General features: G+C 34.7%; 1 protein-coding gene across 2 annotated transcripts; it reads right to left on the reverse strand.

Annotated features, from left to right (window-relative positions):
• Window positions 1-18,864: 18,864 nt before the first annotated feature.
• On the reverse strand, window positions 18,865-21,357 carry IZUMO3 (IZUMO family member 3). 2 transcript variants are annotated; one of them, XM_074331575.2, is made up of 7 exons: window positions 21,126-21,357; window positions 20,914-20,988; window positions 20,693-20,782; window positions 20,459-20,476; window positions 19,929-20,009; window positions 19,408-19,498; window positions 18,865-19,089 (listed from the first exon to the last, which is right to left on the reverse strand). In XM_074331575.2, the coding sequence occupies exons 1-7, from the start codon at window positions 21,355-21,357 to the stop codon at window positions 18,951-18,953; spliced, it is 726 nt and encodes a 241-aa protein (XP_074187676.2). In that variant the 3' UTR covers window positions 18,865-18,950. The 2 variants fall into 2 exon arrangements, with proteins under 2 accessions (XP_074187676.2, XP_019607963.3); XM_019752404.3 differs by lacking the exon at window positions 20,459-20,476.
• Window positions 21,358-23,145: the final 1,788 nt, after the last annotated feature.

The following is a 23,145-nucleotide window of genomic DNA, read 5'->3' on the forward strand; positions in this document are numbered from 1 at the left end:
CTATTTTGTACGCTCTGCATAATTTTAAATTATTATAGCATGTGTGTGTAGGGTATATATTGTATTCAGGGCACAGACAATCTTTGATAAACATATTGACTTATAGGCCTCTTGTAGTACCTTAAAGGCCTTGTAATATCTATAGCACAAGATCTGGCAAATGTTCAAGAAATTCTTAGATGGAGAATACTTCTTATACCCTTTTTGGCCGATTCAGATACATAAATAAGAGGTCTGGAAATACTTTTAGTCAAAGAAGAGGTCTCAGAAAGCTCTTTTAAAGAGAATTTTCAAGTGTAAGTGGGAGAGAAAACATGAAAAAAGATTCTCTGTAGAAAAGCATTTAAATGACGAGATACCTGAATGAGTCTCTCACAAAGGGCTTATTGAGTAGAAAGAGGAAAATAGTGGCCTTAGTGCACTGAGAAGAAAGAAACTATTTCTCATTCTAAGTGCGTTATACTTCACATCTCCTTATTGAAAATTTGGAAGAAATAATCATAACTGGGCCTAGAGCCATTTAGTCAAACTGAATAACTAATTCCTATTGTTGTTTGTTTTTCTATACCAAGCCAAAATATTTCATTCTATTGCCCTAAATGGCTTTAGGCCAAGCAAGCAATATGCTAAATGAAAAGGTTGTCATGTGAAAAGATCTTTAAAAATTAAGCAAATTTCTCATTCTTTATAATTAGTTTTAAGAGACGCAGAGAAGGTCTTGTTTTAAGCATATTGACAGAAATGAATTATCTTTTAGTTTTGCCACTCCACTCTTAAAATTATGGAAAGGTTCATTAGAAATGCACATATGATTTCCATTGATTCAATGGAAGAAGGTATTGAGATCCTTTTTAGTTTCTGTGTTACTGATCTTAGGTCTGCTAGCCTCGGACATGCTGTTTCAAATCCTCAGGGGCCAGTTTAAATGAAATTGGCCTAGTGAAAATGACAAGAAGAAATGCTTTTTATTCTCCTCTAGAGTTGAAAGAAAAGGTGGTGGGGACATGAGATGAATGAGGAAGAGTATCCGGCATCAGGCAAAGGGTTGGTACAAATACGTTGCTTGATTTTTCTGATGGAACAGATCAGTCATACAAGAAATTTTTGATATCAATCTATTATTTAGTTAATTATTCACTTGACAAAGACAGTGTGACATAGTATTTAGTAACGATTAAAAAAAAACTTTTTTGTGAAATGAAAAGGAAGTCAGTATTTGCTACACTGTGTTATATTTATTTAAATACAAGTTCTGATGTTCATTAGAAATTTGCAGCTCCATGTACTGAGTGTTAATTAGGAGGAAAAAAGTGTAGAATAAGGGCAACATAGGACAGGATGAGTGCTGTGTGTGTGTGGGGGGGGTGGGGGAGAATATGATTTAAGCTATAGTTTTAGAAGAGGGAATAAGAAACTATGTCCAAGTGCATATTAACCTATTTTCTATACGATGATAATGTATCGAAAGCTTAAATAGATGAAACATGTATTCTGACGAGACATTTTAATGTAAACCTATCAGCTGGATCCAATCTGTGGGCTAATCAATATGTTACCATTATGATTCGAAAGGAAAATATGCTTGGCCAGCAAGCATGCTTTAGAAAATAAAAGCAAACAAAAATGAAAGGAAAGTTCAAAAAAAATTTTTTTTTCTTATCATACATTGCTTTTTCCACAAGCAGCAGTATCCTAGCAGTTTTTATCTGAAACATTAGCCTGGCCCAGTAGGTGTCAGATTAGATATACATTACTCCATTATCTTGGTATACTACTCTGCATCAAAGGATCTATGGACTTGAAAACTAAAAGGGAAGGAGAATAAATAAAGGATATCTCTTTTCAGTTTTAGAGAAGCACTTTTAACATTAAGAAAAATCAATAACTGGATTGACTGCATTCAGTAGGGAGCATTATTGTTTCCCATAATGTATCTAATGCATATCATTACCAGAGTAATCACATTATTATCTGCCTCTGCCTTGCTGCTTGCTTGGCTAGATAGGAAGCCAGAGCCATTTGTAAAGTAAGGTTTTCTCCTGTTTTGCAAAACTGCTGCAAATTGTATTCTTCCCATATTCTTGATGAGTTGTTTGAACTAGCCAGAACCTCTGAATTCAGATTAAGCAGCTTGGTTTGTTGTGGTGGTTATTATTGTTCCCCTTCCGGATTTCTTTTTGTCTCCAAATTAGTCTCACCTTTAGGAAATGGGACCAATCATTTGTGGTTCATTGTGTTTTTCTGGTGTGGAAGACGGGGGAGCATAAACTACATGTGGGGGTGGGTTTTATGTTTCTGAGGTATCTTTTAAAGCCATTAATAGCAGCGTGATGCTGGAATGTGTTTCAAATAGCGTTGCATCCCAACACTCCAATGCAGGCATCTCAGTCTACAACAATGAATCTTATCTAGAGACTAGAATATTCCATTTTTCTGTCTCTGATTATAAAGGGGTAAAATGGAGAGACATGGTGAACTTAGTTTAACTCTTTCATTCAGGAGCTTCATGATATTTAACTAGTCAAACTGTGTGAGCCTTAGTTCTTAGTTGTGCAGTTGGAGTTGTACTAAGTTCCATGATACGTATTTTTGGTGGAGATTCAAGACAATGCGTGTAAGATACCAAGCCAAGTAGAGGTACTCTTCCAAGCGACAGTGAAATAAAAGAAGGTGGGTGGAGCAGAAAGCACTGCCCAGAAGACGACTGAAATGAATACGCATGGAAGATGTTTTTCTGAGGATTTCTTTATACATTAATACTGAAGTTGCCGATGATGTCTGATTACAATGATAAACAGTGGGAAAGAGAAATAAAAAGAATGCTTTAAAAATATGAATTTCTCAACGTACAGGATACAATTAGGGCTTCTCAAAAAAGCCCTGAGCGTTGCAGTCTAACTGAGATCATTATGCATTACATAGGAAATAAGGGATATGTGCAGCTGGCCTAATTCATAGGCCTGGCTGAAAGCGTTCAGAGAATGAGAAAGGAGATAGCATTTTTTGGTAAAATAGTTCTTCTCGGGACGTATGCTTTTCCCTGGTCTTTTGAGCCTTCATGTCTCATTTCACTTACACACTGAAAACACCGTTACTTAAGGGGAGACTTCAGAATTTTCTAATCAGAAATATAAGTCTTCTTTCTTTCCTCTCTTCCTCCCTCCCTCTCCCCTTCCTTCCTTCCTTCCTTCCTTCCTTCCTTCCTTCCTTCCTTCCTTCCTTCCTTCCTTCCTTCCTTCCATAGGCCTATTCAAGACTATAATTTATTTGACAGAAACTTGAACCTTGGCAAACAAATTACTTTATGCTTACTTGGAATTAATTATTTGGTTACATACAACCACTTATCCATTCAGTTTGTGGAAGCAGATTAAGCCATAAAGCTGCCAGTATGTTCCATATCCAATTCTCTTTCTGCATAATGGAAAGGAAAGCAAAGTACTAGGGAATGAAAAACCTCTTTGAATTCAGAATTCAAGTGTATTGCTCAATTTGGAACTGGCAAGGGATGCAGAGGGACAAAGGAAATAGATGTAGAAAATGGATGTTCTAATTTTCCTTCTAGTCCAGATGGAGGCATTTAAAAGAATCGTGCTTTTAGGGTCCCTAGAACAATCAGTGGAACTTGCAATATGTTGACCAGACTTACTGGGTTATGTAGGAAAGGCTTTTGCTATGACACTTAACTTTTAATCTATGTTCTGATGTAGTTTCATATTTGAGTATATTTATTTATATTATTATATGTTATATATAATATATATAACTAAAATGCAACTGTAATAGGAGGACATCTTGCAGTTTCTTAAACAAGTTTGAGAAATATATTAAAATGAAAGTACAGGAGAATATATATGTGTGTTTATTTTCACTCGTTTTGTTTAAATTGTTTCCCTGAGGAACATGTTTCAGCAGATGTTGTAGCAGGTTGATAGCAAATGATCTTTCAACCCAGAACAAAAATAAAACAAGTAACTCTAATAGCTGATGGTCAGTGAGAAAATTCAATTGTTTAGTCAAGTTTAAAAGTCAGTGTGGCCACTCCAAATTTGACAGTAGTTACAAATCAGCAAACTTGAACACATTCTTAAAGGTCAGAAATTCTTTCAGTCTAGCACAAATATGTCAGAATATGGGGGCACAACCTCAAAGAGAATTAGGATGTTTCATGGTAGGTACATAAAACCTACTTAGAAAAAAAAATGATGAAGGTACCAAATATCTATAACAAAGTTACTGCTGAAAATATGATTTCTTCAGTAATTTGGTCTCAATACTCTCTCATACTTATGAGTGAAATTTATTTTGTATTTTCCGAATGTATCTAATGCATATCATTCAAGTGAAAGTATCCCCAGAGTTAGGAACTCCATTGTTGGATGGCCTTGTCATCTAAGATTCCTGGAACCAGAGCCCTCAAAAAGTAGTGTCATTGTTCAGTGGTTAAGAACTCTAATTTTTGCCACCGGACACATGTATGTCTAAACTCTGATTCAGTCACTCTGCTCTGAAACAAGTAGCTTTTTTTTTACCCCCAGAAACTCAGTTTCCTCATTTTTGCAATAAGGATATTCATAGTGCATATTTCATAGTTTTTAATTATCCTTATAGGATCATTATCCTTATAGGATAATTAAAAGATTATAGGATAATTAAAACACTGCACTAATGTTTTGCCTAGAACAGAATAACCATTGACTATTCCTATTATAGTAAAATGTGTAGTAGCTAATATAGCGATTATGACTCCATGTTTTTATTTGGACTGGTTAACTCATTTGTTAGACTAATACTGAGGTCACAGCCTTACAGATACTCCTATATAGCGTCCACATATTTTTATGAAACATCTACTATATGAAAGTTACTCTGCTGGTTTTATAAAATAGGAAAATTAACATAACATCATCCCTTTTATTAAGTAGCTTATATTCAAACACGGGCTAAAGTGGCTATTCACAAGTAAGTGTAATGTCAAGTAAAACTGTGATAGGAAAAATCAAGTAGGAATAACCTTCTCTGGTGTTAAGAAGTAAAAAGGAGATCCCTCTGACTTAGTGGAAGGCAATCAATAAACTATAGATATTATATTTACAATAGTTATTGCTAACTCCAAATCATACTTGCAAAGCTAAACAAATAGGTCTTTTAAAATATAGAAGTATCACAAAGCGATTTATTAAATCTATTAACAGCATTCACACGAAATCTCTTTTGTTAAAAATAAATAGAAAGGAAAGTGGAAGAAAGAGTATTGTAAAAAGTTAAGACTGTATTGTGCTTAAGGCAAGTAGCCCTCATTGAGAAGAAATCTATGGCTGATTAAAATATGAGCTGTCCCATTAATCACACAATACATTAGATAATAAATTGTGGTTGTTAACTTGATATGCACCACTGAACATGGAGAAAAATATCACATAGGCAGACAAGTGCACCAATGTATGACAATGTAATAGCTTGTGGATATATTCTTTTTTGTAAATATGTCTGCAGCATATCCAGTGTCTTGCTGAACTGTGCTGTAAAGTAAAGTTATTCTTTAAGTCACAGAGATCAATGCTGCAGATTTTTCAACACTGGAAAAAAAATCATACATTTGAATAGAAGAAAGGGGGAGATAGAAATGAACATTTTTTCACTCAGAATGTGTCATTCTAATATTTCGTTCAGTTTTCTAAGGGAGCTCAGAAGATGTTAGATTTAAAAAAAAAATTGTTTTGAAAAGAGAAAAAACAATGACATATTCCACTGACAGGTAATTATGTGAACTAATGTCAAGGACCAGTTTAAACCATGATCAAGGATATTTAACTGTCTGTGCTGTGTGGATCTAGGGAGACTATCCTGAAATTGTGCTGATAGCACAAATAGGAAAGAGTAGAAAAAGTGCTACATTCTGAAGGTCAGGCATCATTTTTAATAAAAATAACAATATATTTCTATTAATTTCTAGTAAATATAAAAAATTAACATTTAAATGATTATTACACATAATTTTGACCTTCTCTTATGTTTCCAACTTGCCTGACAAAGCAATATATATTCAGCAGCTTACACCAAAGTTTCTCTGTGAAAATTGTCTTTGCCTGTATTATCCAACATGGAAGCCACTAACCACATGTGGCTATTGAGTAGTTGAAATGTACTAATATGAATTGATATGGGCTTTAAGTATAAAATATACACCAGATTCAATGCCTTGACTGAAAAAAAGGAAAAGATCTCATTTGGCTATTTAAGGTTTAATACAATATATAAATTGTGCCTGTTTCTTTTTTTATGTTTCTTAATATGGACACTAGAAAATTTAAAATTACAAATGTGATTTGCATTTTTGGCTTGTATTATTTCTGTTGTATAGTGCCATTCTATGGGATTTGTGAAATAAACCACTAGTAAAGGAAATAATATTCTGCACCAAACATCTTGACCTCCTCAGAACTACATTAAAAGGGCTCATGTTCTTTGCATAAAACTTGTTTAAGTTGTGTATAAATGGTTGTATAGAAATCATATGACTCAAAATATATGTTTCATTAGAAAAAGACACAAGAAAAATACACTGTAATTACAAATATGTGGAAAGATAACGTTGTATAACCTAAAACACAAAATATCCACTTAGTTACACACTTTGTATCTGAAAGGCAGAGCCTGTCTGTGATCCATCCCTGCCACCACGTTAATATAGATACTGTGATTATAAAGGAAACTCTTCCTCCAGATAGTCTGAGAGTTTGTGGAAAATTTATTTTCTCACTGAAGAATTTTAAATGAAATGAATAGAAATCAATTATACAAGAATCTTTGCCTAAGTCCCTCCATCCATCCCTACAAAAAGAAGAGAAAACAAAACAGTACTTCTCCCACAAAAAGACCATATAAATCGTATGCTCCTTTTCTTTTCTTTTTTTTTAAGGTATGTATTTGTCAACAATTTGATCAATTAAGGGGGAGGTTCATGTGGGGTCAAAAGCAAGAACAACACAATAGGTGATTCTCAGGATTTATTGCTTTGGATTATTACAGTAGCCTTTGCATTGATAACTTAATAATCTTTATTGCCTGAAAGAATTCATTTCATATATATCCCAAAGTAAGCCATTTATGCTTTCTTTTGCATTTTCTAAGATTAGTTCTTCATTTATATTTTTAAAATACTGTGTCTTTTCCAGGAATTATCTCCATATAAATTCAGAGTGCAGTAGTTATTCCCGCAAGCAGGGAGCCGTGATATACCAGGAGTCACAATCTGACAGAGACGTATTCTGAAATGTTTATCGTGTGTGTGTGTGTGTGTGTGTGTGTGTGTGTGTGTGTGTGTGTGTCTATGTTTATGTACGGGTGGTTAGCTTTTGAATATGTCTTCTGTGAAGGTGTCTGTCGGAACCATAACTGGGCTTTGGTGTGTAGGCCAGATCTGGGAATTAATCCCCAATGACCTGGAAAAAAAAAAAAATCCAACTTTGGAAAGTCTGAGGCAGAAACAGCTTGTGAATTTTAAACCTGTGCTGTACAATATGAAAGTCACTTGCCTCATGTAGCTGTTGAGCATTTAGAATATAGCTAGTGTGACTGAGAAACTGAATTTTTAATTTTACTTAGCTTCACTTATGGTAACTTTAAAGACTGACACTGGATTCAGTGATTGGAAAACTTTTGAGCATGTTCAGAGCAACTTTGGATTTAGTTTTCCACCTGTACATTTTATGATATATAAATGCAGGTCAAGTATTTCCAATCAAATTTCAAATTGAGATATACTGAAAGTATAAAATACAAGCCAGATTTTGAAGACTTACTACCTAAATAAATAAATAACTCATTAATATTTTATACAAATTACACATGGGAATGATGTTAGTTTGGATATTTGGATTGAAATATATTATTGCAATTCTTTTCACCTGTTTTTCAATGTTTTCTTAATGTGGCTACTGGAAAACTTAAAATATATGTGGTTTACATTATATTAATACCTCTGTTAGACAGGTCTGTCTAAACCAAAGAGGACAACACATGGCAATATCCTTGAGATTCCAAAATCGTAAATGGGATATCATGACCAGAGTGAGAAACTAATGACACCGTAGTAAGAGTAGGTGGCAAATACAAGAGAAGCCGGTCTTGAGCTAACCTGGCTGTGTCGGCAGATGGGTAGCATGTAGTGCTTAAACTGGCTTAAGGGGTCAGTTTTGAAAAACATGACTTTTCAGCTTTTTGTACCTCATAATCAGTGACAAATATATTGTTGCTTTAATAATAATAATTTTAATTCTATTTATAATGAAATATATTTATAAAGATAAATGAAATCACTTTAATCATGTAATAGTTTTATTTTTAAAAAGCGTTACTGCATTTCCATGTCCTTTTAACCTCCCACAGGGTATTGAGTGCATCACATGCAGATATTGAAAGGATTTTACCGGAATAGACCTTTAAAACAAAATATTCCAGAAGTATAGGACAGGAAAAAACATGTTCAACCAAAGTTCATTTCCAAGAGTAGAAATTTAATAAAGCATTAATTTGATCCACTTTGTTATATAAATCTAGTCCATACACTAAGTACTGGATTGAATTAATAAACCATTGGACAGTTTGGAACAAATTGTGTTACATTGTGTTCACCATGAAAGTGCCTTCATGTTCAAGTCAAACAGAAGTAAGATGCAAGCTTACTGTACAAAAACCAGACAGACCGAAAAAGGAAAAAATAATAATTACTCGTAACCGACACCACCCAGAAATAATGACTGTAAATTTCTCTTGCATTTTCTTTCTGGGAAAGACAGTTGGTTTTTAGACAGGGTTCAGTATGTTTTCATAAGTACCGCATCACAAACTCTGTGTTTAGTAAATACTTTTCACCCTTTTCTTTGAACTCTCTTTGGATGGTTTTCAGAAACCCAGCTGAGGTTATCAGTTATGGAAACAATTTAATAAATAATGTCTTGTTGGCCTGAAAGTGTTATTCACATAGATTTCTAAAGTACTAAAGATAAAACCAGGAAGTGTTTTATTCACTAGAAAATCTTGTTGCACATTTTCTGACACTATTAGTAAGATAAAGAGAGGTGGATGAAAGAAAACATGAATTCTGAATCCTGAAGAGCCTGTGCTTATTAGTACTTTCAGCAGAAATCATGAAGGGCCACCTCATCAGGCAGACTGATGAAGCCTCATTAGGTAAAGGCTTGAAGTGTTTCGAGACTAACGCCTCACAGAAAGCCCTGTAACTGCTCAAAGTGGATGCTAGACAAACATGCCTACCTACTAATGCTGCCCTTTGATTGGAAGGAATTTGTATTTCTTTCCTCTTTAACAGGAAGATGTGCCTGAAAAATCCCTTGGCAATTTTAGCAGCGCTACATCTGGGAACACAAACCCAAAGAACTGAAGGTAGGCAATCTCGGTGAGATGAAATGGAGTGCAAAGTGTTCTTTGTCTCTTTTTTAGATATTTATTCCTACTCCCTGACTGTATTTACTGTCCTTTTACTCAGTCTTGCTATTCAACCTGTATTTAGGTAAGAAAAAGAAAAACATGCATCTTGAAGTTAGGAAAAGCAATAGCTTGCTATACTGTTGCAGAACCTCTACCATTTATTGATTTTAAGACCGTTGAGTACCTAAGTACCAATATCTCTACTTGCTTGTCCCTTACCCAACTCATCCTGATAATTAGGGTAACTCAGGGGATATGCTGCGGTTTCTAGATTTACATCAATGCCCAAAGTTTTGAGAACTCTTAGGAAGTTTGGGATTTATTCAGGTTTCTGATCCAATTGGCAATACTAAGGCAGGCTGCGGGGAATTGTCAACTGAGCTCCCGAGGTACACATGGAGGTATTGAGAACTTCCCATAGGTGTCCTTGAATGAGGTTTCACGCTGGGAACCTGTGCACTTGATGTGGGAATTTGGAACCTATTCTAATTCTGACTTAAACTCCATGGAATGTGTTAACTCCAAACAAAGTAGCCCTTATTTCATGGCAGTGCTGGGCATCTCTACCTGTGAGAGATTTGAAAGGTGAGGACTAAAGTTAAGGTAGACAATATGACAAAATCTATGTGGCATATTAAGAGTATTGAAGGTATACTCAATTCCAAATAACAGCATTCATCAATGATCTCATTTACATATTCATACTTTCATCCAACTAATATTCATCGTTTCTGGGCCAGGTATTCCAATGAACTCTCTGAACACACAGTAGACATGATATCTGACCTCTTGGAATCAGACATTAATTCATAGTTATATAATTGCCCTAATTCCTATGGAGGAAAAAAATTAGACAATGATTCAATGTAGTTGGAAGCACTAATATAATATGGCATTCAGGAAAATCATCTTTGAGTAAGTGACATTTAAGCTCATGCAGATTTTTGCATTGTGTTGCTAAATGTTGGGAATATGAGGATAAACAAGGCATAGTCCCTGTCCCTGAGGAAAGAGGCATGCAAAGCAGGAATAACAGTCTTCTGTGAAAAGTGTTGTACAGAAGCATATGAATTGTGGTGGATCTCACAGGTTGTGGGTGATTAATTCTGTCTGACCATCTCAGGACAGCATGAGATGAGATTACTTTAGATGCAGGTTGAGGAAGATTACCAGGCAATCAAGAGTGGGCATAAAAGAGCAAATAAAGTCTAGAAATAAGAAAAAGTCTAGTGTGCATGGCAAACCCTAAGTAGAGGAGAAGACTTGAAGACAATTGGCTGAAGGTGAGATTATATAGAGAGCAGGATGATAAAATGTAAGGAATACAAAGTGTTGTGTGATAGAATTGATACTTCTCTTTTAGGAGAGGAGGAACCGTTGGAGTATTTTAATTAGACATTTGAAGTCAACTTGTATTTGTAGACTGATCATCTGAGTTTAAAAAGGAAGGATGGATTTGGCTACTGGAGAGCCTGGATTCAGGGACACTGATTCGGAGGCCATTGCAATAGGCTCTGAGAAAGGAGAGGACTTCAACTGTGGCAGTAGCCAGGCACATTTAAAAGATATTTAGGAGTGAAAATCAATGCTAATTGAAAAGTGACTGGCTCTAATAGAGGAGGGGAGAGAGAGGATTCCAGAATACATTGACATGTCTACGTTGGGGATAATTTATGGTATCCATGGACCCAGTGCTAGCTAGTAGGAAGTCCTAAGAACTTGGGGTTTGAATCCTGGCTCCACCACTTACCAAGTAACCACTTGAAAGAAGTTACTTAAACTCACTTAGCCTCAGTTTTCTCATCTATACAAAAGTGGCTTAAAATAGTTTTGTGGGATTTGTAGAAAGATGGTTATAAAAATGCTAAAAAAAAAATACATTGTCCATAATCTATATTTAACACATACTGGAGGACACTCTGGATTAGGATAAATTGTATAGGATCAGAAATGGTTTGAGATAATGAGTTCAGTTTTAGGCATGCCAGGTTTGAAGTGGGTATTTTATGTGTAGATGGATATATCTAGTGTGTTCTCAGAAATAGAGTCAAGGACTTGAGGGATGGTGCAAACAAAAGCCTAAGAATTTGAAGATTAAAGTATTTCGGTGATAGTTGAAATCCCATGCATGGATGAGATTCTACCAAGTGTAATGAAGAAAAGATTTGAAGTGAATTCTCTGGTGTTCAATATCTAAATAAGTAGGCAGAGAAGAAGGAGAGGAACAAAACCTTAGAAATAAGAACAAAACCTGTCCAGTATAAGATGGGTACTTAAAGAAAGGAACCCTGACAAGTCTTAGAACTGACAAATAACTTCACGAATGAAGAGACCTGTTTGAATATAATAACTAAGAGATCACTGACAGCCTTACAGCAGTTACCATATGGTAGTGAGATGCAGAATGCAGATTGTGGTGATTTCAGGGAAGAACAGGAAATGAAGAAAGAGTCATGAGATACAGAATTCTCTGAAAAAGTTTGGTGTGAAGGATTGGATGTTTGTTAGAAGTGGTACAGGATAAGGAAAAGAGATTTTAATTTATAGTAGTAGACATTGAGACTAAAGACCTAGTATTGAGGAAGAGGAGGTAGATAAATGATATTAGATAAATAATGAAGGAATGTTCTAAAAAAGGCTGCAGGTCAGGAAATATAAATCACAAAAAAAGAGATTTGCCTGAGATGGAAGATGGTACAACCTCTCTTTGAGTCAGAAAGAAAGGAAGGAAAGTTAGACAATTAACAGGGAATATTTGGAAATTGAGAAGCTTCCAGTGTCTACCCAGCTGTTGTTTATATCCTGTTAGTTAACTTTTGTTTTGGGGGTTCTAATAACTTATGTTTTGAGTACTTTAACTAGATTGGCTAACACCTTTTAATGTTATCTCTAGATAAAGTGAATTATTAAATTTTCATTCAGCAAAGCAAATTGAAGCCTTACCTCTGTTCTCTTTCCTGAGAGAAACCTTGGAAAATAACTGATTCTTTGTAAAGTAGCCCCAAGAATGATGGAGTCTCAAAAATTGCACTGTCTGTGCCAGGGTCTCAGATAATCAGAGATGTTCCCCTAATGAATTGTATATCCTAGGGAAATGTTAGAACTAAACTTTATGCAAGACTGACGTTGGGACATTGGAGTATGTGTTAGCTCCTAACATATCTTTGCTCCAGTAATACAATGATTTGTATTGTTTCGCTATTGCTATAAATGAATTTTTGGTTGAGCATTTGCTTGTTGGAAAGCTGTGTTTTACATATCCTTGTTTTTTTTGTTAACTGTTAGCTCAAGCTTAAATTCAGATTGTAAGCAATTAATTTTGTATCATGTTTACTTTTGAAAACAGAAGTACTACAAGACCTTTCCTAGTAGATGAACCCATAGTTTAATTAGATCATCTTCATTTTATTGCATTATAAACACATTCACAACACAAAACAACCAGCCCCTCCTCGCAATGGTGATTCTAGAAATGATTAAGACCACATTCTGGATTGTATTATAAAAGAATTGCAGTAAAATGTGCAGCTAGAAGGATCACATATTTGAAACACATAGTTCAAAGCTGATGGGAATTCAACCCAAAGTCAGCATCTCAAAAAAGGAGAAAGACTATGTTGAACAGTTTGGATTCTTCAGTATCACAATAGTTTAGTGGTTACCAGAGGGTAAGGGGGGAGCAGGGTAGTAGATGAGGGGAAAAGGGAGCAAATATATGGTGATGGAAGGAGAACTGACTCTGGGTGGTAAACACACAATGTGATATATAGATGATGTATAACAGAATTGTATACCTGAAACCTATGTAACTTTACTAGTAACTGTCACCCCAATAAATTTTAATTAAATAAATAATAATATTATAGGTATTTAAGAACATAATATTCCTGGCTGCTCCTCTCAGCATCCTTAGAGTTACATTTTAATTTTACCATAACGTGGGGATCTTTAGTTTTCTATCCTTGGTCTTCATCACTTCTTCCCTACCTTGTACCTGGATGATCTCAGTCATATTTCAGGTTCATGACTTATTTTGTTCAAGTGCTTTGAAATACGTTTCATTAGCTTTGATCTCCTTGATGTAGTTGTATAAGTAAATCTAAACACGGATATTTGTTTTTTATACACCAACAGCATCAATACTTAGTATTTTCAAAACTGAACATGAGCCCTTTTCATCAAACTTACTTGTCTTCCTGTGTTTGCTACTTTAATGAAGGACACAACCAAGCATCCGACACTCCTGTTGGAAAGAAATCGTAGTTTAACCAAGTAAAAGTGAAAGTCAATGTGTTATATTTTATTCTAGGCTTTCCCCTAAGCATGACATTTATATTTGATAGTTGTGCTCATACCATGTCTAAATTTCTTTAAAGAACATTGGCGATTTAGGGTTACTTTTTTCTTCCTATGTCAATATTGATAATTTTCTCCTGCCTGTGCACATGGGAACCCCTGATGAGTCTTTGTCAATGGAAAAAGTCTCTCCACTGCCAGCAAAACTGGCTTCCTCAGGCCACAGTGGAAGGTTTCCAGAAGACATACTTTCACCAATATTTTGTTTGAGGAATACATTTGTGAGGGGAGCCCCAGCATCTTCGAAGAGCTCTGATCACAGTAGACCAGACCTCATAGTGGAGACCTCAGCTACTCAATTGGAAAACCTAAATGCTTTGCACTTTCATTTTTAATTCATGATTATTTAGAAATATGACTTTTACTATTTACATATATGAATTATGTTTTATCATTTGTTGTTAGTTTTAATTTTATTGTCCATGATCTGAAAATGGTTCTGTATAATTTTGATTCTTTGGAATTTTTGAAATTTTTTTTGACCTGCGTATTACTTAGCTATGTAAAACTGTAATGTTAATCCTAAAATCTTAGAAGCTTAATGAAATAGTGTCCAAATGAAAGCTTTATGAAATACAAAATAGCTGTACCAAATCAGAGCCATCTTCAATATTGTAAGATATTTCCAAATATTGACATTCCACCATTAGACAGTGAAGAAAGAGGCTGGAGGATTGTCTCTTTAAGTTTATGCCAGACCTAGAAACAGTTATATCATTTCTGCTCACATTCTATTGGTCAGAATTCAGTTACATAACCACACCTAACTGCAGAGAAGACTGGGAAATGTAGTCTAGTCATATATACAGGAGAAATAGGAATTCAGTTAGAAAACTAGCCACTATCTGTGAAACTAAGCACATTGTCAATTTTTATAAATGATCCATCTATATTAGAAAGAAAATTAATATAGTACTTGGGGACAGGGTTTAATACAATTAATATTAATAGTTTAAGGTTGTTAATTGTGTTCTACAAATCTGTTAGCTTTTTCATCTTTAGCTTGATCAGATTCTAAGACAGTGTATTAAACTTTCCCATAATGGTTGTGGAAGTCGTCAATATTTTTTTTCCTTTCTTTATATCAAGGCTTTGTTCTTAGGTTCATACAATTTATTGTTGATATATATTCTTGTCTATTTACTACTTTTATCATTGTATAATATCATTCCTTATTCTTGTTAATGCTCTGTCTTAAATTCTCTTGTAATTGTTATTAAGAATGTAATACCTGCTTTCTTTTGGTTAGGTTTTGCTTGATAGCAAATTTTTTTTCTATGGAATTTTTTTTAATTAAAATTTATTGTGGTGACAATGGTTAGTAAAATTCCATAACTTGCAAATGTACAATCCTGTAATACATCATCTATGTATCACATTGTGTGTTTTCACATTTAGCTTGTCATGTTTTAGGTTTATCTCTTATAAGTAGCTTATGATTAAAATTGAAAATATTCAGTCTAATATTTGAGCTTTTGATTTATATATATATATATTTCATTTTTATTTATTTCAAGTATTGTGTTTTCTATTTGTCATGTACCCTGCTTCTTTTTTTCTTATTACTTACTTCTGTTGGATCAATGGAATTTTATTCATCCCCTTTTCTCTCTTTGAAAATGCGTATATTGTATATTCTTTTTTTCATCCCTTAAGAACAACACTCAAATGTCAAATATTTCATAACAGAATCTAAAGTTGTCATGTGTACATATGCTACATACTATAAGCAACCATTACTTTTATCTAAATCCTCTTTGATCTTTCATTTATTTCCTCCCCTTTTTAAACACAAAGATTATTTTGTTTATTTTATAGTCAATATTTTAATTACAATACTATTATGTTTATGATACTGTTTTCTGAAACTTTGGTTCTTATACTCCTTTCCTACCTCTGTTACATGAATTCTCACCCCACAAAGAGAAATAATGATGTCCTTAAGAACTGTGTCACATTCAAGGTATTAAAAAGAAAGTTATTCTCCCTTGTGATATTTTCCTGGGTGTTTCTTTCTTATTTTCCAAGGTATTTTGTTTTCTGTGTCCTGGACAGTCTTTTATTTCCTGGGACCAAAAGGACAAATAAGCCATATTATTTATGAGGATTTGTTTAACTTATTTTGAAATATTATAACTAATTTATGAAGGAATTTGAGATTTGACTTTGTAAAGACAATGATATTAGCTAAAAGTACTTATATATTAGAGTTCTCTAGAGGACTAGATATTTTTTTAACCCCAAAGAAGCCACCATAACAAGTATTCAAGTGAAGTTTTAGGTTGTTTTGGAATAATTCCAATATAAAAATTTACAATTTCTTTAAGAGTCAGTGTCTTAACTCTCCCTGATAGTTACTGTTTAAAGACTAGTGGCTTCGCAATGATTAAGTTGTTTTTTTATTAAAATAATAATTGTTGTTTATTTTTCTGCACTGTCTTAGAAGTTCTTACAAAGGCACTAGGACAAGAAAATAAAATATTTGGTATAAATTGTAGAAAAGAAAATATAAAACATTTGTTTTGTAATAAAATTGAAAGCATAGAAAATACAGGAGATTTTAGTTTAAAAAACAAAATTAAGAAACAACTTTGTTAAGTGATTGGATATAGGATGACTATCTAGCAGTCAATGAGCACCGTGTTTCCCCAAAAATAAGACCTAGCCAGAAAATCAGCTCTAATGCGTCTTTTGGAGCAAAAATGAATATAAGACCCAGTCTTATTTTATATAATATAAGACCAGGTATAATATAATATAATAATATAATATAATAATATAATATAATACTGTGTCTTATAATAATTTTTGCTCCAAAAGACGCATTAGAGCTGATTGTCTGGCTAGGTCTTATTTTCAGGGAAACACGGTATTTATTTTATGTTACATAGGTATTAAAGACTTGAAGTAGAAATAAATGGGTAGGTAGATAGCTAACATAACACCCTAAGTATTCAAAGACAGGATGGTTTGGGAAAAATAATACTTATATGTGCAAGTGATATGATAGAGTTTAGGACCTCTTATAAATTGACAAGACAAGGACTACTCAAATTAAAATTAATAGAGTATACAAATAAGTAATTCATTCTAGGGCCTTTCAAATGGCACTGAACTATTGGAAAGGATGTTGATGCATGAACAGATAAAATAAAAGTAGATTAATTATCGTATTTATCAGATTGACAAAACTTAAAAGATATGTACAATCTGTTGCTTGTGGGGATGTGGCAATCATGGACTATTGGTTAGTATTGGTATACTTGTAAATTGTTACATCTTTCTATCATATTTACTACATGTTAAAGTACATGTAACTTACACTTCAGAAATCCCAATTTTGTAACACTATCTGTTATAAAAGAAGGTATCACCAAGTAGGGATATATCTATACAGGTGTTTGTTGCAGCATTATTCATAGTGACAAGAAAAACAAATGAAATGAAGAGAGCACACAAAATAGAGGAATACTGGAATAAGTATGATACCGCCACAGCATGGTGTTGTATACAACGATCAAAAAGAGTGAATAGACTAATACCAGTTGGATTAAAATAATTTCCACAAAATATTTAAGTGTGAAAATTAACACACATTAAATTCTGCATAATTTTTAATTGCAAAAAAATTGCATGTATAAATATACGTGTACGTATGTGTGGTATATGCTCACTTATAACTATTTAGTTTGGGTAAAATAATGAAAGATGTATCCTAACTTATTCACCTAGGTTTTCTAGAGTGGAGTGATGAGAATGGGGTAGATAGGACTAGAAATTTAAAAGGCTGCACTAAAGCAAACAAAGAAACACGAAAACACACAAAACCTAGCAACTATGTTATCACATTTATATAAGATAATAATTTAATTAGTACCGTGAATGAAGTTAATATGTCTCAAGATTTTTTGGTGGGATGAGCTTTAAATCATTGGGAAATAGTAGGTGCCAACAATACTTTTATGGGGAATTTTTAACATGAAGTTCAAATTTAGCAACTGAACAATACCAGTGTTCAGGTCTGCCCCAAGTACATTCCTATTCATTAAATATGTCATTAATATAGCAGCACCAACAGGCAAGTACTCAAGGATCTACAGCGGGTGAAAAATTTGCACAGATTTCTACCCACCACTGAAGCAGGACTCTTAAAACTATTCCCCTGCTACTAAACAGTGGTTATATTTTGAAATAAGCATCCAGAATAAAAGGAAACAAAATAGAGTGGAAAGCTCATGTATTTTAGACTTAGTTAGTCTTCAGTTTTATTCTAGTCTTTGCTACTACTCTCTGTAACTAAGAATATGCTGTGACAAGAAATCCACAATATTACCTCTCCTTTAATCTATCTATCATATACATGTGTATAGCTGTAAGTACCAATCAGATGGTTTGGATAAGCACAGGTCAGCCAGAGGAGTTTGGCATAGCAAAGATTAGTAACTACTGTACGTAACCTTGAGTTAGTAGATATTTTCCTGTTCCCTCATATCCAACATGAAGATAATAACAATATTAGAAGGTTATTGTGAGAATTCAATTAGGTAAGAGATGTAAAGTACTAATTAGGGTACTATATACATAAAAAATGTTCAATAGAAGCAAAAGAATCATACATTAATATTCAATTCAGTCATGGAGCATAGAGTTAGGGAAAAAATGGTTAGTAAAACCTCAACTACTCAGAACTAATATTTTGGACATTGTGATATGTGTGTATGATATGGTGAAGATTAAATATTATGTATTATGAAAGAAAATTGTTCACAATGAAAAGATAGAAATAATGAAAAGATAGAAATAAAAAGCAGCCTTAGAAATTAAAAAGTTATTCCAATTACAACCATTAATGAGAGTTACCAACCATGCGTTCTTTATTAATTCATACAGCGTATCATTTTTTATGCGCATTTCAGCATACCAGCATTACTTTCTATACAACTCCAGGAAAATAATTTGCCCTCTCATTGCTTCCATGGCTTCTGGATATCAGTAAGGATCTTTACTATAGAAACTGTAAGTTCTATTTCAGTTTTAAAATATTATGACTTTATGACCACAAAGGAGCTTACTCCCCAGTTTTCTACTCTGAGTCAACACTTAAGAGAATCATGGAAGACCTCCTGTCTCTGTCTATGTATTTATTTTCTGATTCCAAAATCTTTCTCCTTCTTTTCATCTGTCATCTCCATTAATTCATCAAGTTTCTGCTCCAAGTATTTCTTTAATGACCTTCGTGTTGCCTTCATTTTCTTCCGATGAGTAACACAAATATAGAATCTAGAGTAGATAAACAAGATAACTCCAATTCAACATTAGTAGCCCCACTCTTTATAACAATCATCCGATTGTTTTTTATTCCTTTTCTGGATAACTCTTCAAAAGTTTCCTCATAATTCAATTATACCTCCTCCATTTTCCTTGTTTCAAATTTCATACCATCAAACTTCCATTCACTGCATTCCTGTCACTATAATATCCCAAAGTTTGAAATGACTTCTTTCCCTTTATTTCCATTGGAAGGAAGGAGAAACCTGGGCAGTCTCTTTGCCAAAGGAGTGCTTGACCCAGTGTTTGTTTGGAGGAAGGAAAACTCACAGTAACAGAGCACTTCCCAAAATCACAGCTTCTGTGAGCAATATCAGAAATAGTGCAATTTCTCGATTTTCAGTCTTCCTTGAATCCTCCTCTGGAAAGAGAAAGGAAACAAAGAAAATAAGTTTTGGAGAAGAAAAATAGTAAATTGAGAACTTTTTCCATAATAGAAGATTCTTTTTAATGTCAAACTATTTGCTCTGTTCACCACTTCTTTTACTGTTTTCTAATTAGTGTGATCTTTATTATTCTTAGAACCCTAGGCTCTACAAAACATTTGCCCTTACTGCTCCTAGCCCAATTTCTCTACCTTTAATCCAGCTTTTCTATTTCTCAGCCCTTCAGATGGTTCAGTGCCCAGTAATTCATACTGGTACAAATTTCGCACAACATTTTTGCTTTTATTTATAACATTAACATGACCTGCATAGAAGATGCTCAACAAATATTTGTTGAATACATCAATGAACAGCTCATACCTTGACCCCTGACCCCTCAAAGTAGCACACCACAATCTTCGTTACCTCCACAATACTCTCCTTTGAAGCACTGAGTGGTGATGCGAAGACAGGTCCAACAATCCAAGGTAGGACCTTCAGTCACGACTGATAAAGAAAGACAGTTGGAGGGGGCCATAGCATGGAATTTTCTTAGCTCAGACATGAAGTATGGATTAGGTCTCAGGCATTTCCAAGACTGTTAATGTTACCTTGTTGTGAATTCCTTCTTCCGGTAGCAATCAAGTTTTCTGATGGGCAAAACTTGCTGTAATTTAAGTCAGCTCTCAGGGGAAGTGGGACAAAATGATGCCTTAGCTTACACTGGTGTTTTGGGTTGCAAGCTATACTTTAGGAGGCCTCTGAGCATCTCCAAAATCTGTGAAGTGTCTGAGATCTCATAAGCTAGATTTTGTTGTCTGATATCATTGACATTCCTCCTTGGAACCACAACTCTATGTCCTCAGTGTGACAGGTGAAGAGATAGGGAAATATAGAACAAAGGATATGGGAAAATACGACCTGAAACCTCAAGGCGTCATGTGTACTGTACTCACCACAATCTTCAGAACACGCTAAAAGGGAATCAGAAAGTTCTAATGAGCTCAGGATCAACTTAGAGTTAGTCATATTTAAACCCAAGTCATCTTTATTTAGTTACTCATTAAGTTCCAGCCACCCCTCTACCCATCCTAAATCACTCTAATATGAAACCACATTCCTCCTCTCACCCCTCATTTCTTATTTCTTTCACATAATTTCAGTGTTGTTAGATAGCCATCTTTTATTACCAACTTCAGAGAAGTTCTTTAATGTTTCTTTCAGTCTGGATTCCAAGTTTTGGCGGACATCGAGAAGCTTGCCTTGAAGGATTAAGGCACCTAAGATGGGGGTGGAAGGGACATCATAAAATAAGGGTGGCCCTTCCTTTCAAAATTTAATTCAAATTGTTTTGTCCAAAGAACTTTCCTCATATTTGCTTGGGCAACACAATCTTTTAACAGTACCTCACCTTTCCATGTTTCATTGCCCAGTTTATAAAGTTCATTCTGCAGCCATGTTCTCAAACTGACAACCTTTTGCACAGCTAGAGGAGAGAGGTAAAGTTACATGTGGGGGAATAATTACATCTGCGAAGGAAATTGTGTAAACTCAGGTGCTCTCTTTGCCACCTCCCTTCTCCCTTTTACCCTCAAAACTCTCAGGGATTCAAGCTTCCCTCACCCAACACCCGAAGCATCTTCGTCCTGTGGGAGACCTTGAAGCTTAAATTGGTCATCTCCTTAATCTGCCGTTCCAGAAGATGTGTTCGGCCGGGGACATCTGAGGGTACCAGATTTGCTAGCAAGGACTTAATATGCTCTATGAATTTAGGGTCACATTCCAAGCAGCCTTTGACCCCACGAAAGGCTGCCAGGGATAGCGGCAGGAGCAGGAACAACCATAAATCTCCCATTTCCTTGCCACAGCAGCCCCAGCTCCAACAGCACGTTGTCCTGGCAACTAGTTCCCCCAGTTCCCTTTTCTTCAGAAATCCAGGCATAAGGGCCTGGTCCTGGATAGTCTGACTCCACCTTCCCCTCCATTTCCATCCCACTTCTAGGCATTTTCATTTCTTTAAGTATCTTCACTTATTTTCTCACTTTTCCCCTTCATTCCAGAGAGAAGGAACTGCCAACTGGGGAGTAGATACTTGAGTTCTGAGTGTAGAACACAAACAGAGAGAAAGTCTTGAGCTCACACAAGCAGAATTCCATGTAGGGAGATATGTTAGAAAAAGTGTTTCTTTAGGTCTCTGCCTTACTTGTGTCTTTAGTAAAGTCCCACACCCATTCTTACCATTGGGGTCATATCTCAAGGAAGAGATACATAGAACCTTAGAGTCTGCTTAACCAAAACTCTGTTTCTATAGAGGAGATAAGAAAAGCCCAGAATATTGAGTTTCTTTGGGTCCCAGTCCCTGATGGTAGCAGTATTATTGAAAATTAGCAATGGGTGTCTATATATAATTTATACAATTGATAATAATAGTTTTAATATAATTGACACTTTCTCAAAAATTTTAGGCTAGGCTACCTTTGTAAGGTGATTTCTCTAGCCATGCTGTGTAACCTTTTTAATATTCTTCTTGTAGAGAGTCTAGAGCAAGGAGAAAAGAAACAACCGTTGAGGAATATATGAGTGAGAATCCAGTAACACTCAGGGTTCTTTAGCAGGTTTATCTTGAAAGTACTGATGATGAAGTATGTGACGTATAAGAAAATAACCACAGTTATTGTGGTCTGACAAATAGACATGTGTTTCCTTCAGTTTAAGGCTTTTTGAATAATAATGTTGATTGATATTTGAAGAAATTAAGGCTGCTTTGCAGACTTTTTAGAGCAGTTACCTGTTTTATAATATATTGCTTGTATGATGGGATCTCCTGGAAATTAGGAAACTGTGGAATCCTAAAACGTGAGCAGTAGAATTTAAACCTAAGATATGGGAGAGTCACATAGTAGAAGGTTGTGAAGGAAGTTCAAAGAACTACCATTAATTCTGTACCTACTGTGTGCAAGACATGTATTAAATACTTCTGATAGATTATTGCAAGTATGACACAGCAATACTTTGAGAGATTGTCTCTGGGATAATACAGAAAATATTCTCTTGGAATTTGATAAATCAGAAGATGGAGGGGGGATTCAAATCCTTTGATGCTCCGAAATTGGCACCTCTCTGCTCTGATTTTATTTTCCCTTGGCTAGATTATCTCATCTTTAGACGATACCCCAAAGGATTTTTACATTCTGAGGTGTGAAGGTACATGATAATAGGATTAAATTATCTCTGGAAATGAAAGCTGTAGACTAACACAGCTTAGAAACTTGGCAGGCAAGTAGACAGGTATAAGGAAAAACTGTTCTTCTAGAGAAATATACATTGTAGATGAGATGTTTTCCAGTTACTATACGGATTGTACAGTTGAAAGAGAATGCTCTGCCGTATGACCAAAAAATTCTATTCCATGGCACATTATCTTGATCCAGACCAAATGGCCCATCTACCATTTTTTATCCCTGTCTCACCCTTCCAGCAATCCAAGAATTTTAGAATGAGAGAAAAAATAATTTAACTTTTGGATAGTCTTGGGAAGAGTGGAAATACCAAGCCATTTCCTACAAAGACAGGTATAGCTTGTAATTGAAGGGAATATATAAAAGGGCAAATAATAGAGGAAATATCACTCTTGTGGAGTAAA

The sequence above is a fragment of the Rhinolophus sinicus genome, chromosome 16 (genome assembly GCF_057876585.1).
Source record: "Rhinolophus sinicus isolate RSI-liver-muscle chromosome 16, RSI-T2T, whole genome shotgun sequence".
In the NCBI taxonomy this organism is placed as follows: Eukaryota; Metazoa; Chordata; class Mammalia; order Chiroptera; family Rhinolophidae; genus Rhinolophus; species Rhinolophus sinicus.

What these genes read in the sequence shown, in the direction of transcription:
- IZUMO3 (XM_074331575.2), bottom strand. Translation starts at nt 21,357, where the DNA reads ATGGGAGATTTATGGTTGTTCCTGCTCCTGCCGCTATCCCTGGCAGCC. An exon ending in GAAGATGCTTCGGGTGTTGG is followed by an intron (nt 20,989 to 21,125) that starts GTGAGGGAAGCT and finishes TCTCTCCTCTAG; the next exon opens with CTGTGCAAAAGGTTGTCAGT. An exon ending in TTGGGAAGTGCTCTGTTACT is followed by an intron (nt 19,090 to 19,407) that starts GTGAGTTTTCCT and finishes TATCTACTCTAG; the next exon opens with ATTCTATATTTGTGTTACTC.